The sequence below is a fragment of the Mustela erminea genome, chromosome 12, assembly GCF_009829155.1.
Source record: "Mustela erminea isolate mMusErm1 chromosome 12, mMusErm1.Pri, whole genome shotgun sequence".
NCBI classification, from domain to species: Eukaryota; Metazoa; Chordata; class Mammalia; order Carnivora; family Mustelidae; genus Mustela; species Mustela erminea.
This window is the reverse complement of record NC_045625.1, coordinates 83,846,833-83,862,661: the sequence shown is the minus strand read 5'-3', so window position 1 is coordinate 83,862,661 and position 15,829 is coordinate 83,846,833. Positions and strand designations below refer to the sequence as shown.

Genomic DNA, 15,829 nt, shown 5'->3' with positions numbered 1-15,829 from the left:
AGGGCCACTGAGGGTAGGAGGAATAAAGCCTGTAATGGGCCCGGCTTTCTTCTACGATCACAACTGCCCACTGAGGCCAGTATTATAACCTCCACTTTATACAAAAGGAAACGAAGTCTTGGCAAGGTTAGATAATCACCCTAAGTCCTATAGCTACAAAGTTTCAAAGCGGGGATTCAAAACCAAGAGTGTATGACTCCCAAACCCAGAGCTGTGCTAGCTTCAGATACAGGATTTGCTTGGAAAGGAAAAGGGGTCAGTTGAACATGAAACAAAATGAACAAAGTGACTCTCTCGGAGAACATGTGGACCCGTTCTGACCTCTCTTCCGCAAACATGCTCTGGGAATAAGGCAATGAGGAGAGCTTCCGAATGCAGAATGTGCAAGCCAGCCTGCGTTCAATTACCTTGACTACCAGGTAGATGTCGGAGGATGGGTAGGTGACGGAGAAGACTGCTGATCTCGCCTGACTTGAGGGGGCCACGGAGGGCGTGTAAGCACGCAGGAAGCCTTTGAACTGGTCAGAGTTCAGGTCACAGTGAAAATTTTCGGAGATCTGTAAACAAGGAGCAAGGCAAAGAAGAAGTCACCTCTGCTGTTCTTCTGGTCTACGTGTGTGTAAAGGGTAAGGAAGCCACGAAGAGATGTTGCCGCAAGGATAAGGGTCTTTATGACCAGGAGTGGGGGAAAAATCTGATACGCATTTTGTCGCAATTTCTAGATGTCTTGGAGCTGTTGGAGAGATGTTCCTCAAAACATCTGCATTTTTATTATCCCACCCGTATTTCCTGAATACCAATGATGCGTTGGGCACCGCGGCAAAGAAACACAAGACATTGTCTCTGCCCCACACCCACCCCAGTCAGTTTACAGTCAAGAATGAGGAAAAAGGCAATTTTGCCATTTACTAGTAGGAGCTAGAGATAAGGGACCGCACTCGCACGGAAGAGCACAGGGGACGCTCCAGAGGGTGGGAGGTCACATCCAGTGGAGGGACGGCGATCAGGAGGCATGTGACACGGAGGGTCCCTGGATAGGGACAGATGGGCAGAGCTGGAGAGTGACGGTTCACTGGGGAGAGAGCCCTGCACAGAGAAGCCTGAGAAAGGTCTCAGAGCACGCAGAGCCACAGGGTCGCTCACAGCGAGGGTCGCTCACAGCGAGGACACTAGCTTGACTCTCACTGGCTAACCCAGGAAGGAAGCCAGGAATGGAAGTTCAAGAGTGTTTCTCATGTCGCAGGTGGCGAGGTCCCATTCGAGATTCTGAGCAAGAGCAGGGCAGGCCACGTGCTGCCGGGCTCGCCAGTGCCGTGTTAGTTAAGAGCCACTGGGTAGTCGGGTCTCCCTTTCACCGCTAAGAGTCGTAGCTGAGAACTAGCTGCTCGGCAGAAACTACATTTACCAGCATCCTTTGCAGGTGGAGTGAGCATGTGACTAGGTTCTTTCCAATGAGCTGTGAGCACAGGGGCTGAGTCACCCAGCTGGTAACAACAGGTAAGGGGGTGAGTGTTGTCGACTGTATAGAACTGTCAAATCCCTGCACCGTATACTCAAAACTAGTATAAGAGTGTATGCCCCCTGCACTTCAACAAACCAACAAACGAAACACTTCCAGCCCTCCCCCACCCATCTTTCCCCTTTTTGGGGAGTACAGTGCCAGGGACAAGGCTTAGGGAGGGTGCATACCGAAGATGGTGGAGCTCTGCCAGCAGGGGTTCTAGAACGACAGGGCAGCAGACCTCTGCTGAGCTAGCACCCACCCCACGCCACCCTGGATTGCTAAGAAACCAAGACAGAAACTTCTTTTTTAAACCAGAAGTTCTCCAAATGTGGTCCCCTGCCCAGCAGCTTCAGCATCACCAAGGAAGCTGTTAGAAATGCAGATTCTCAGGCTCCCCCGGACCTCTGGAGTCCAACGCTCTGACGGGAGCCCAGCATCTGAGACGTCAAAGTCCTCCAGGGGATCTCTGACACCCGCTCAGGTGGGACAGTTACTACCTTACACTTTGGAATTTAGGGGTTAGCAGTTTTAGCAGTAAACCTACCCGAGCTGATGTACATCTCAGCTGTTATGAACATTTATCCAAGAGATACACACTTCCTTAAATACAGAGAGGTTACAGGTCAAAGGGGCAACAGCATCCTTTGTGGCTGGGTTGTTTTTGTCCTCCTCCGGGGTTCACAAAGTGACTAAACAGTAAAACTCTCCTGGAGAAGAGGCTGAGGTACTCAAAATCTCTTTCATTAAAAGGACATCACATTCAGTGAGGTCTTCATCTCATGGTCCTCACCATCTGTGATGAGATTATCTCACAGTGCAAAAACTCCCAAACAGAGGTGACATTACATATATATCCGAACTTGTCAAAAATGTGTTTAAATTGCCTTGTTTATGTGTCATCCCATATGCTGCTATTTCTTTGGTCTCTCGATCCTAAACAGGCCACTACCTCCAGCAGGCTTTCCCTTCAAGATTCTTCGAAGAACATAAATGACTAACATTGCCAGATCAATCCTGCAAAAACTGCCAGGGCAGTAGGACCAGATGTGTCAAAGGTCATCTACTTTCAAATCTGATGTGTTTTTGCTGCAGAGAAGTGAGATCTGAAAAACACGCACCCCCCCCCCCAAATCATGAGCAATAGTGTGCCCCCCAGGATGGGATGTTCTTTGTTTCCTTACCTTTTTCCTTTCTTTAACATCATAGAGGGCAATGCTGGCAAACAGAGGCTCAATTTCAATCTCAAACCTGTCAGAGAAAGAAAAAAATATCATTTTAATTTAGATGATTTTGAATTTGCTGAAAGTGCTGAGCTCTATAAACTGCTTAAACATGTTTGCCATTCCTCCAAAATATTTGGATAATTCCACACAGATGAGACTCATACTGGGGTATTAGTGGAGAAAGACGGAGGTTGGTGGAAATTGCCCAGTCATGGGAGACTGGGCTGGATGGCACCTTCTCCTAAAAAGTACTTGTTGGGGGCAATGCAAGAGACAGAGGGCAGAATGGCACCACAGTGGGATCCAATATGGCTCTACTTACCATTGTGGGTGCTGTGTTTTCTAATGGTAAAGCCTCTGCTTAGTCAAAGGTTTTATTCCCAGTTTACCCTTTACTACTAGGGTAAGAATCCCTCTTATTCAATTCTAAGGGACAAGGCATTTCAGAGTTAAATAAAGTTCTGCTGCTTTTGCATAAATTTATAGTGGGACCATTCGTGTGGGCGAATGTCTGGTCTTTCCTAATTTCTCTGTCTGGGGAGCTGCTGAGTTGCTGGGGCAGGAGCAGAGCAGTGCCGATAAACACTGAGCTGTGGGGACCCAGTGAGAGCTAGAAGCATGTCAGCCCTAACCGCCCATTCCCCTTGAAATGGTGGGTTTGAGGAGACCGCATACCCAGAGCATAATTCCTTCCACGTGTTACGGAAGACACAAGAAGCACAGATGAACACGTTCCAAGCTTCTCAGGCTAACAACCCGTGATTTAGGATCCTGCTACCTGAGTATACCAGGAACCAGGCCCTGGACCACCATTATGTCAGAAGCCATGGAAATTAGGCCAAATTTTGTTTCAAGGCATGTGTGAGAGGATGGCTTTATTGCTGGGTAACCTTATTATTATTTTTTTTAAGATTTATTTATTTATTTGAGAGAGAGAATGAGTGGGAGAGGCAGAGGGAGAGAGAAACTCAAGCAGACTCCATGCTGAGCCCAGAGCCCATTATGGGGCTCGATCTCATGACTCCGAGATTATGAACTGAGCCCAAACCAAGAATCGAACGCTCAACCAACTGTGCCATCCAGGCATCCCTGAAAAGAGCCCAGCCTTTTCTGATCACAGAACCTGAGGTTTTTCTTCCTACAGGTGTATCTCCAAGGGTAGTCCCCAGAAACTTAAATTTTGAGGCAAATGAGAAGTTTATCAAAATGTAGGTTTCTTTGTCCCCCTTGAGGTCCAGTGAACCATAATCTCTTAGAGGGAAGGATGGTGCAAGGTCTCCCAAAATCTGCATTTAAAACACGCTCGGGGGCTGGGGGGGGGCACCTGGGCAGCTCAGGTCATGATCTCCAGGTCCTGGGGAGCCTGCATCAGGCTTCTTGCTCAGCCAGAAGTCTGCTTCTCTCTCTCTCTCCCTCCCTCCATTCCCCCTGCTTATTTTCTCTCTCAAATAAATAAATAAAATTTAAATCAATCAATCAGTCAATCTATCTGAGTAAACTTAATGATGCACTGAGTTTCACCAGCAAGGAGACTCCTTGAACTGAGGTTACTGTACATAAGATAGCATTAAATCTTTTATTAAAGATTTTTGCACATTAAATGCAAAAGAGAAAAATACTTTGTTGCCACCCTCTTTTTTTTTTTTTCTAGGTGCTACAAACATTTGCAGATTCTACACCAGCCTGATTCTTTCTACATGCTTGAGGCTTTACATGTTTCTCGAAAGCAAAACAGTGACAGTTAGAGATCTCAACAGATTCTGAAAAATTCCCAAGCTGATAAAATCTGTAGTGGTCAAAACAGAATACTGCATGTCCGTGTCAATGGGGAAATGGGGGTCTTTAACACTACCATTACATTTTTACTATTCATAATTTTGACACTGTAGGTTTACTTATAAGAACTTGCTTTTTTTTTTTTTTTTTTTTTAATACGGTTTATTTGGAGTAGTTATAAGTGGGACAGTCTCTTTGGTACATCGCTCCTCTTACAGATGTATGTTGATACGGACACTATTTAAGACACTTGAGTGGGCCAAGTGCACCTCAATTCTACCTGATTCCTGCTTTGACAATGGGGAAAAACATTGCCAGAAAACTGACAATTATCATTAAGAGAAATCCAAATGGCTCTATTTGTTGTTGTTTTTTTTTTTTGTTTTGTTCTCATAATATGTGTCTGTCTTAGTGGTCATGTTTTCCCACCTGTGAGAACTGCTGCTTTTTATTTATTAGAAGGATCTGGAAGGCTCCGTGGCATAGTGACATCAGGAGGGAGCATTCCTCCAATCCTGAAGAGCACAGTTACTGCACCTACCAGGGGCCTGATGTGCATCCTGTGGGGGTGGGTGAATGCCTCGGACAACAGGGGGCTTCCTGAGCAACGCAGAGGAGACCAGCGGTCACTTCCACTCAGTCCCCCTGCTCAAGGGCCAGCCGACTCCCACTTCCGGGTTGGCCTGCAAGGGCTAGAGGTTGCCTTGTGTAGCCCAGACTTGCCAGAGAGCTCTTTTATGAGCTGCTCATCTCCCTGTATAAGACAAAAGGCCCTCACTCCCCTCCCCCACCGCTGGGTAGAGCTGGCTGGGGGGAGGGGTTACCACATCAAGGGAGCCCCCACGACCCGGTGAGCAGCTCCGCCTGCTTGTGTTCTCAGGAGAGGATCTGGGGAAACTGTTCATTAGAATCACGGAAGTTTAGGGCAAGTAGGAACTTCAAGAATGCCTGGCGGAACAACATCATTTATCCCTAAGAGCTAAAACACCCAGAGAAGCTCCCAGGGTTGAAATACAGCCTTGAGTCCAGGATCCAGGTGCCCTAACTGCAAACCAGGTGCTATTTGAGGGGCCATGAAGTGACTTCAGCAGATGAATGACCCTCCTACTGGGGTATGAAAATATAATATGCTTATACTGTTGCCTAGATAGAGCATTTTACAACTGAATATTTTCCAGAGTCTGTGATTTGAAGTCTGTGATTTGAAGTTGGAAGAATTCTCCAAAGTAGACGTCTGCAAGAGAGGCATGCAAACCCTTCCAACTAGATATGCAACAATCTGTTTGTGTGCTGGATTTACTGTGATTTATTAGTTCATACATTTCAATTTTTCATTTATGTGTATTCAATAATGTATGTAATATTTTGATCTGCACATATCAAATTAATACACGTCAACAAAGGACAGCAGACTTTCTCCTACTCTAAAAGTAAACCATCAAAAAAAAAATTAGAGGTAATTGCTATAAAGTAGATGTGGCAAACAGTTGGCCCACCAGGTGAATCCAGATGGCAGACATGAGGTTGTAGGATATTTAAAAAGGAAATGAGAAGGTATGTAAGAAGTCAGGAAATCATGCAGAAAAATCTGAATTTCCTGCTTCTTTTGAAAAAGCAAAAACAAAAACAGAACAGACAGCTGGCCACAATGGGCTTGTATCCTTAGATGGTAAGAACTGGCCCTTGCTAGCAGTGGGGACTCCCTTAAAATGGTTTGCTGGAGTTCACACTGCTCTCTGGTCCTCTGAGGTCCCCGGCATGGAGACTGGGTTTTAGTAGCATTTAACGCTGTTTCAATAATCAACAAACAAGTCTCTGTGGGGGGAGAAAAAAAGCTCTGATTTGTAGCATTTTCTCATTTCTATGTTGCAAATATCCTACCGTGGCCAATTTCAAGTGAGGACGGAGGGGAAGTCACTAGACACAGAGCTGGGAAGAGAAACTCACCACCGGCACTCATGAGTTAGTCAGAGTGGACTCAAGTACACCATTCACTCCTTTTCAGGTGTTTTGTTTTGTTTTTTTCCCCTGCCCAGCTTTCCCTGTTCCTTCTGTTTCTCTCAGTTCCCTTCCATGACTCCCTTCAGGGTGTGCCTTCGCTATGACACAGGAGGGACCACTGGGAGAATTAGAATCTTGGGAGAGTTAGAATCGGGGTCTAGCTGACTCCAAATGCTGCTTCTCCCATCATGTCACAGCCGCACACGGTTACAAGGGTGCCCCACGGCCCTCCCCATTCGAGCTCCGTCCCTACAGACGCAGCTTGTCTGTAAAAGGCAAGATCAGCTCCGTGCAGTGGTTAGTATGTTTGCTGAGACTTACTTCAGGGTCAGCACCTTGACCAGTATTCTGTTGCCCAGATGTTCCTTTGGACATTCTGGCACCGGACGTATTTCCACAGCATCCTCCTATTATGAATCACATGGCGAAGAAATCATAAGTGAATTTCCATGAGGGGTTCCGGCGGGCGTGAGTCCAGGGAAGGGAAGGCTGCTGCCCAGCGCTCAACCTGCATTGGCCTTATGTCTAACAGACAGATAACACTTTGCCTTTTATAAGAGGGTTTGTTATTCAGTCTCGAGCTTCGAAGTCAACGCTGACCGCAAACAATTTCCCCTTTAGGAAGGCAAGGCATTGGAGACAAAGAGACAGAGAGGAAGGAAGGAAATTGGAACACGAATAGGACTGAGTAACATCCACCAGACGGCACTGCAAAATATTACACCTATTGTTGGTGTGGTGGACTGCTTTTTTTTTTTTTTTTTGGCTGCTCTAAGTCCCCATTCAGAACTTTTTTCCTGCCAAGTTCTTCTAGTAAAAAGTGAGTTTCATATTTGAACCCTGAGTCAGAACAGCTCACAGGAGGCTGTATGTAAACCATCTATACTCATAAGAGAGTGTCTTTCTAGCTGACCATTTTCTTAAACAGATTTGAGACTAAACATATAGATTCTACACATGCGTATCCAGGTAGAGCTTGCTGAAGTTCTAAGTACAGGAAACTTAGTAATGACACATGAGTAACAACTTAGTAATGGTAAATGCACCTTTTTTTTTTTTTTCCACTAACCACATTTGGGACTCTATTTTACTGCATTGGGACTCAAGACTTAAAGAGAAACACCATGTCCCTAAGGAAACTTTTCACATTCAAACCTGAACTATCACGGGATCTTAATTATTTTCATGCATGCAAAGGTAACAGTGCCAAGTCCTGAAAACTTGAATTCCTGCCCTTGTCATAGACTATCCCAACACTGGTGGTCTGTAGCTTACAAGGCTCCAAAGAATGTAGTCAGGGCTAATAAAGTTTTCCTGGGCTATAAAGCATGGGAGCTCCTCCCAGATACCCGACAGCAATGGTAACATTTTTAGAAATAGCAATAGAATTGCCTTCCTGATAACTCTATACCCGGTTTGGTGACACAGAGTGATTAAGTCACACCTACTCTAAACTCTATTCTCCAAGGCCCAATCCTGCTGGCCATCCTGTCCAGTGGAAGGGCTGGGCTTGTTTCCAAGGAGGCACATTATATCTCATGATATCACAGCTGTGCCTTTTTAGAATCATGATACATAATATCATGATTAATATCATGATATAATTTCTTATTATTACTTATTTCTTATTCTTATTTCTTATTATTACTAAATTTCTTATTGTTACTAAACAGTTAAATTTCTTATTGATATTAAACAGTCAGTTCCAAATTTCCCCCTCTCCATTTTTTTTATTTGCAGTTTGTTAAATCATGATCCAAACAGGGTCTACATATTGATGCATTTCCTAAGTCTCTTCTAATCCATATGTGTTTCTTGAGCCTTTATAGTTATCTGAAATTGGAACTAGTTTCCAGAGAAGGAGAAGAGCAAATACAAACTTTTAAGTGGATGTCTGTAGTTTTACTTTCCTGAGTGTGTGTGTGTGTGTGTGTGTGTGTGTGTGTACATATATATATTTAGAGAGAGGCAGAGACAGAACGGGAGGGAGAGAGATAGCGAGAGAGAAAGACAAAGACAGTAGGAGAGATGTCCCTCTCTCAGTTGACGCAGGAGACCCCGAGGCCTACACTCCATCCGCCGCCTGTGCTGGCATTATGTGAATGGATAAATCTCATCCCCCACCACCATTTTTTTTCATAATTGATTTTTAGTTGGGTTCTGTCACTTACAGCCTAGGGAGATTGAATGCAAATTCTTCTGTGATCCCGAGGACAGGGGCATCTTTGTAGGGACCAATACACAGGAGGCCTTTCACAGAACCGAGAGTGAATCAGGGGAAGACGTCACCTCACAGAGGCTTGGTGGTTATGTTCTCCTTTTACCTCTCCTGTAGGCTCAGTCATAACTTGGATAGAATAGTTTACCTCTCTTCTCATTCTCCTCGCCAGGAAATAAACTCATGGTAATACTAAATAGTTTCATTAATGTGTTTCCAAAAAAAAATTCAGCAGGGGTGATCACTTCAAGGTAGCCTGAATTTTCCTTTCTTCCGCAGGACCATCTTTGGAGGAAGTTCAAATTACAAGGACAAATGCAATTTCTGTGTGTATGAGCTTCAGAATATGAAAGGCTGGTAGAGGGGCCCTTCAGCATTTCAGACATAGCAATTTACAAATAATTGGCACAATCATTACAAAGCATTCCTCTCCACTCAATAAAGCATACCTAGGACCTCTTCTAGACCATAACTTTCAGTCCTAATCGAGTTTGTTCCAGAGACCATAAAAAAACAAAGTTCTTTCCTCAGAGTCCGTGATTCCTTTTGTAATCAGTGCAAGACTGGACACCCTCTCATTTAGTCCCCCAGCAGGGACTTGAGTGAGCGAACATCCCACTGGACATGTCCTCCTCACTCCTTAGTTGTGTTCTCTCTCCTGGCATCCACGTGGGGACAGTTTCTGACCTACAGTCACCTCCACCATGGAACTGGGAGGAGACGGAATGTAAGTAGAAATCAAACCTATCCGGTTACTACTTCTTGACAAAGTTGGTAAAAAAAAAAAAAAAAATCAAATTTCTATGGAAACTGAAAAGGTATGATACACAACGTGGTTGCTTATATCATCTTTGGATTTCAATTCGGTGGGCTCACACACAAGGCAGTCCCATGTAGAAACATAAACAGGCAACTATAAAGGTTGGGGTTACGGGGCTGGGATGCCCATTCTGTATTTTAATTTGCCTGTTGAATCTTGAACAAGATACTTAACCTTCCTGACTCTTACTCTGCGATCTGAAGAATGGCGGCGATAACACTGCCCAGATTATTCATGTTTATTTTTAACCTGCCTCATTCAGAAAAGGATTTGAGGCCACTGCAAATGAAATAAGTAGGTCAGAAAACCAAGGTGGCTGGAATATAAGGAGAAAGAAGGAAGGAAGGAACAAAGGACAAGTAAATGCCAGTAAGTAAGCCACTAGATTTAGTAGCTGCAAACAGAAATTTGACCTAAAGTAAAGACTTAAGAAGAAGCTGTGCACAGTCGTCTAAGTGTTCCTGCTTCCCCAGTGGATGCAACTTCTTCTCTGTCTGTAGGCTTGAGAGACAATTTCCCTCTGGATCCTCAATGAAGCAGGTGCTGGATGAGGAGGAGGTCTGTGTCCTCGATAATATTTGCACAGTGGACATCACGTCACATCTCGTGACTGCTGCCTCCCTTACTAGGATTTTTTTTTGACCAACAGTAACAGTAAGCTCATCCCAGGGCAAGTCACCAAACACAACGCCCAGGGGTGGGGGCTTCTCAAGGTTTAAGAAGCCTGCTTCCTAATGGTCTTCCTGTTAGATCCGAAAATTAAATTTCTAACATTTAGAGGCAGGGATGATGGTTTATCCCTTGGGCAAAAATGCCCCCAAATTGTGGATCCTGCAACTGCGCTTTCAATAAAATTCGAAAAGCAGAGCTGCTGCTGTCACCAGTTTTGGTAAGAACCAGAAGTATAGACATTCTGACAGATAGAGGAAAGGCACAGAGCCTTCTATTAAGTATGAGAATACTAAACAGACTGGAGTCACGGTCATTTCCCATGCTAGCTATCTGAAGTACCCCAGAGAGAGACCACAAGGCAAAGCCTAAGTGATCGCACTGTCCTCGGTCAGCTCCAACATGGAAAAAAGTGGGCAACTGGGACCCTGAAGTTCATGCGTTAAGAGCACAGGTATGGGGGCACCTGGGTGGCTCAGTGGGTAAAGCCTCTGTCTTTGGCTCAGGTCATGATCCCAGGGTCCTGGGATCGAGCCCAGGCTCTCTACTCAGTGGGGAGCCTGCTTCCCTTCCTCTCTCTCTGCTTGCCTCTCTGCCTACTTGTGATCTCTGTCAAGTAAATAGATAAAATCTTAAAAAAAAAAAAAAAAAAAAGAAGAAGAACACAGGTATGTTCTTTTAGGCTGGAATGTTTTCAAAGCAATTCCCTTCAGGTTGTTCATAGAGATTATTTTTTACAAAGATCTTAACACTTGAGAATATCAAAGTTCAAGTAGCGCACGTCTTGCTGGGTTCAACCCCAAAACAGACCCCCAAATAACTGAATGGTTGGACTCACCGAGTGAGGTCACTACCTGCAGACCCTTGAAATGTTGGGAGGATGAAAAGAGACAAAAGTCAGTGAAAGTGTTTTGTAGAGAGCAATGAAAATCCTGGTTGTTATCACTGGAATCTCTTGGCAGGACTGATTAGTAACTGACGGCTATTCCACAGGCCTGTCCTAGGGAAGACAACGGCCCAGAAAGCATACAACGAAGCATCCGGACAGGGCTATCTGGTCATGACTAGATAATATTCTCCTGGAGACTCAGCTTCCTCCCTGAAGCTCTCCAGCACGGGGAGGGTCGCACTCACCTCGTCCACCGACGGGTACAGGGCAAAGAGCTCGGCCTGCCGGTTGGTCCTCCGGGCCTCTTCATTCTGCTTCTCGAAGTCCTCGGCGCTCACCTGCTGCAGGAGGTTCTCCAGCCGCGGGTCAGGCGGCAGGCTGCGGAGGTCGAAGCCGCAGGCGGTGAGGGGCCCTTTCCCGGTCACATCGCACAGCACGTTTAAGTGGCGGGGACGCGCCTGCGGGAAGAGACCCATCGTGTGAGAGGGAGACGGTGGGTCCAAAATGAGAATGCGAGAACCCGGCTGGTCTCGCCCCTGCACCCACGTAGGACTGAGGATCGGGCCTCAAGTGGCTTCTGAGCAAACCGGGGGGTCTGACAAAAACCACAGCTTTGCTTCCTGGCCTGAATATCCTAAAATTAAATGTCTCCTTCCCACCTGGAAGCAGGTAATTACTCCTCGGATGTGGATAAACCGGTCCTTGAGGAGAGGTCTGAGAAACAGCACTGTGTTCCTATCTGTTTGGGGCATGTTGTCTTCTGGAGGGGGGGAGCTGAATCTCTGGGGCACGTCGCTCATGTCCCATGCTTGGGCAGGACACAACTGGAAGAGGCTGAACAGAGAAAAGTCTGGACTGGGGTGTGCAGGGACCTCATCCTAATCTCAATTTCAGAATTTCCTAGTTTCTAGTCGAAACTAGAAAATAAGATGACCCGAGAGGAGCCTTCCCAATGAAACCTTCCAGAAATTCTCAGACTGAATATTATGCTTCTGAAGACTGGGATGTGGGGCTGGGAATATTCTTCTGCAGGACTTTCATAGCAGTTATAGGAAAAAGCACCAGAACAAAAAGCAGAAAAGCCCTTTGCTATTCAAAGGGCATCCTCTTTTAGCCACAGTGTTTTTGAAAAAAAGAGTCTGAAAGCTTTCACAAAGCGGATGCTTTATTCCGTTAGGAATGTTCCGGTAATGGGGAATGGCAAACCCAACCAAAGACTTGGCAAAGACTATATAACCACAATCAGCGATATATCATAAGAATATAGATGAACTGTTATAAATAACTATAAAATTAATGGTAAAATGTTCTCAAGTTCTACTAAATGGATGTGTCACTACGTAATTTCTCTATAAAATATCCTTCCTGTGACATCCATCTACCTTAAAAAAGGTAGATCAATCATAAATGTTCAATCATAAATGTTACCTAACTGAATGTGCTAGCAATAATTAATATTAGTACTTTAATCACTGATTTTTTTGGCTTAGAACTGATGAGGACTTTGGGAAAATGAATTGAATTTACCAAGTTTCTTTGAAAGGATGTCAATAGAGATCATCTCCAGAATTCATCCCAAGGATATGATGGACAAGTGAGCAAGGATTGTGAGGACAACAGCATCTCTGGAACATTGTAGTATCAAAATAATAGAAAGTGTCTAAATATCTCCCCAAAGAAGTAGCATTCAAAGATTTGGGAACTTTCATCTAAAACCCAAGTAAACATGTATCCCTGGACAAGAAAGGTGATCACAGCACAGTGTATTGTTAATATGAAAAGGGAAGGTATTCAGTATTATCCATAATATCCTCTAATTTTTATGGAATATGTATGTACCACGGAGGTGCACCATACACGGACTGAACTTCCGTACATTCAGGAACTTGGCCTCCCCGTTCCACTCAGAAGGTGCCCAGAATGGGAGTGACATGGAAGGTGTTGCCGGTTGTCTCACAGTCTGAGCATCTCTGCACAATAAGTATTAGTCTAACCCTTAAACACAAACCATGTTTGTGTAACTTGGCTCTACAACCTAGCTGATGACTTAATGGAGTGCTGTTAGCATGCCAGATGAGGGTGCTTCATGGGGTGATGGTCATTTACCCATTGCTCTCTGTTCCAAAGTTTATACTCAGCTCTGTGATGCTGGGCCTGGTCCTCAGCAAGTCACATTTCTGCTTTGCCACCTCTCCTTTTGGGTTCTGCCAGTAGGGGGCGCTAGAGGGAGCCTGGATGGCCGGAAGAGGGAGAAGGAACTTGCGGCTCCTGGAACCTTGGTCGTGGCAGTGGGCTCTGGCCTCCAGCGAGTTTGGACGCTTCCAGAACCATCCTCATCTTACCTCCTTAGGCCCTTCTCCTAAGCGGTCCAAGTCCAAACTCCCAGACCCCGTGGAGTATTTCCTCTGAGATTCCCAAGACACGGCCTCTAGCTAGGTCTGGCCCTCTCCTCAGAGACTGGAATCCTCACTCTAAGGATCTTCCGAGCTTCTAGGTTCTGATAACTCCAAACTCTTCCCACCAGACCCGTGGTTTCCAAGTGTGGTCTTGGGACTAGTAGCCTCAGCATCTCCTGGGAAACGCTAATTAGAAGTGCAAATTATCAAGCACCACCCGGACCTACTGAATGAGAAATTCTGGGGTGGGGCGTGGCCCTGTGGGTTCAAGCAAGCCCTCCAGGGGATTGCGATAAAGATCCAGATTTAGAGCCTCTGCTCTGGGCCCTAGCCGCAGGATGGCCTGCTGTTTCCAGCTCTTATTTCTGTAGGACCTGAATTCTCCCATTTGGTTCTCTCGGTCTTCCCACACTGGTTAACCAATTCCTTATATTATATTTCCTTTGTTGAGATACCTGGTGTGGCTTCTGTCTGACCAAAACAAGGAAAAATTCAGTTGCTCATGATATAAAATAAAAACTGAATTTAGTCAAAATTCCCAATGAAAAATCCCTTAAAAATCTACAGAGTGCAGATGTCCCATGCTTCAGGAAGCCCATCATATTCAGCCCTGGAACTGATGGCTGATTCCTCTGCAGGGCTCGGATTAAGTAGTCAGCTGGGCGGTAGAGACCACACTGTTGGAAAATAGGTATTATTGTAAAACTCTCTAGTCATTTACCATTCAGCGTGGTGAGATGCTTATAATGGGAGAGCCTAAAAGCTTAAAACTCCATACGTGTTTTAAATTTCAGAAGATGCTCTATAAAACTTGAACAAATTTCTTCCCCTTTGTTTTATTTTTCCTATTTATAAAATGGACAAGTTGGAATAGAGCCCTGGCTTTCTTTAAAAATTTTTTAATTGTGGTAAAATATACAGAATGTAAAATTTTCCATCTTCATCCTTTCTAGAGTACAGCTCGTAGGGTGAAGGACATTCACACTGTTGTGCAAACCACCATCCACAATTCTTTCTGTTGGTACCCATTTGTACTACAGTCTGTACCCATTACAAGATAATGTCCATTCCTCCCACTCCCAACAGTCCTGACAACCACCAGTCTATGTTTGGTCTCTAGGAATCTGAGGGACCTCTAGGACTGAGGGACTCTAGGGACCTCACACAAGTGGAATTATATAATTTATGTTCTTTCATGACTGGTTTATTTTACTTAGAAGGTATGGCCACTAAGGATGAGCAGGCTTGACCTAAATACTTAACACATATTAACTCATTTAATACTCAAACAACCCCATGTGTTAGTTACTATTTGGTGTCATTGTGACCGGTGTTATGGACTTGAACATTTGTGTCCCTGAAATATTCATGTGTCGAAATCCTACTGCCTAACAGGCTAATGGGAGGTAGGGCCTTTGGGAAGTGATCAGGTCATAAAGATGGGGCCTTCGTGAATAGAATTAGTGCCCTTATAAGAGATATGAGAAAGTTTGTTTTCTTTCAGTCTCCACTGTGTGGTGATACAACAAGGTGTCTGCAAACCAGCAAGAGGACTCTTACCAGAAATGAAATCACTGACACCTTGATCTTGGAACTTCCCACCTCTGAACTATGAGAAATAAATGTCTCGTGTTTTAGCGACCCCAGTCTATTGTACTCTATTATTCAGCTCAAGTTGACTAAGACAGTTCACTTCCCTTCGGGCGCCTGGGTGGCTAGTAGGTTAAGCATCTGACTCTTGGTTTCAGCTCTAATCATGATCTCAGGGTCATGAGATCAAGCCCTAAGTGAGGACTCACATTCAGTGGGGGAGTCTGCTTGAGATTCTCTCCCTCTCCCTCTCCGTCTGCTGCTCCCTCCCTCACATGAATATGCTCTCTCTCTCTCTCACTCTCTCTCTCTCTCTAAAATAAGTAAAAAAAAAAAAAAAGCTTTAAAGAAAGACAGCTTCCCCTGAATAATTAATAAGTACTTGTTAGAGAAACTGTATAAAATTGAGAAAAGAATACTTTTTAAGAAGACACAAGAGTCCTAGTACCCAAAGATACTGCCCTCTATATTACTGTAGGCATGCCTTTCCTACCAAATTCAAGAGTTGGATTCTTGATTTTGGGTTAACATATTAGTACTTCCCATAGTTTCAACATTCTCTTCTAAGGTTTCAGTGGCTGTGTGGTTTTAACAGACACACACAGTATATATGCTCAACTACCCCTCCACAGAACCTCTGCCTGAGTTCTCAAACTTTCCAGTTAACCATGGCTGTCCTTTTCTAGAGCAATCACTCAAATATATCCAACATAGTGTATCAGATTCAAAACACGACTTTGCCT

General features: G+C 44.7%; 1 protein-coding gene across 3 annotated transcripts in view; it reads right to left on the bottom strand.

The window, feature by feature from the left end:
* The window catches only part of DOCK8 (dedicator of cytokinesis 8), a 201,939-nt gene that overhangs the window by 108,975 nt on the left and 77,135 nt on the right, over positions 1–15,829 (bottom strand). For all 3 annotated transcript variants that reach the window (XM_032308620.1, XM_032308621.1, XM_032308622.1), the window contains 4 exons: positions 11,346–11,558; positions 6,826–6,911; positions 2,686–2,752; positions 408–557 (listed from right to left, as the gene is read on the bottom strand). In XM_032308620.1, coding sequence (XP_032164511.1) covers positions 408–557; positions 2,686–2,752; positions 6,826–6,911; positions 11,346–11,558 — 516 coding nt within the window. The remainder of the gene's footprint in view (positions 1–407; positions 558–2,685; positions 2,753–6,825; positions 6,912–11,345; positions 11,559–15,829) is intronic.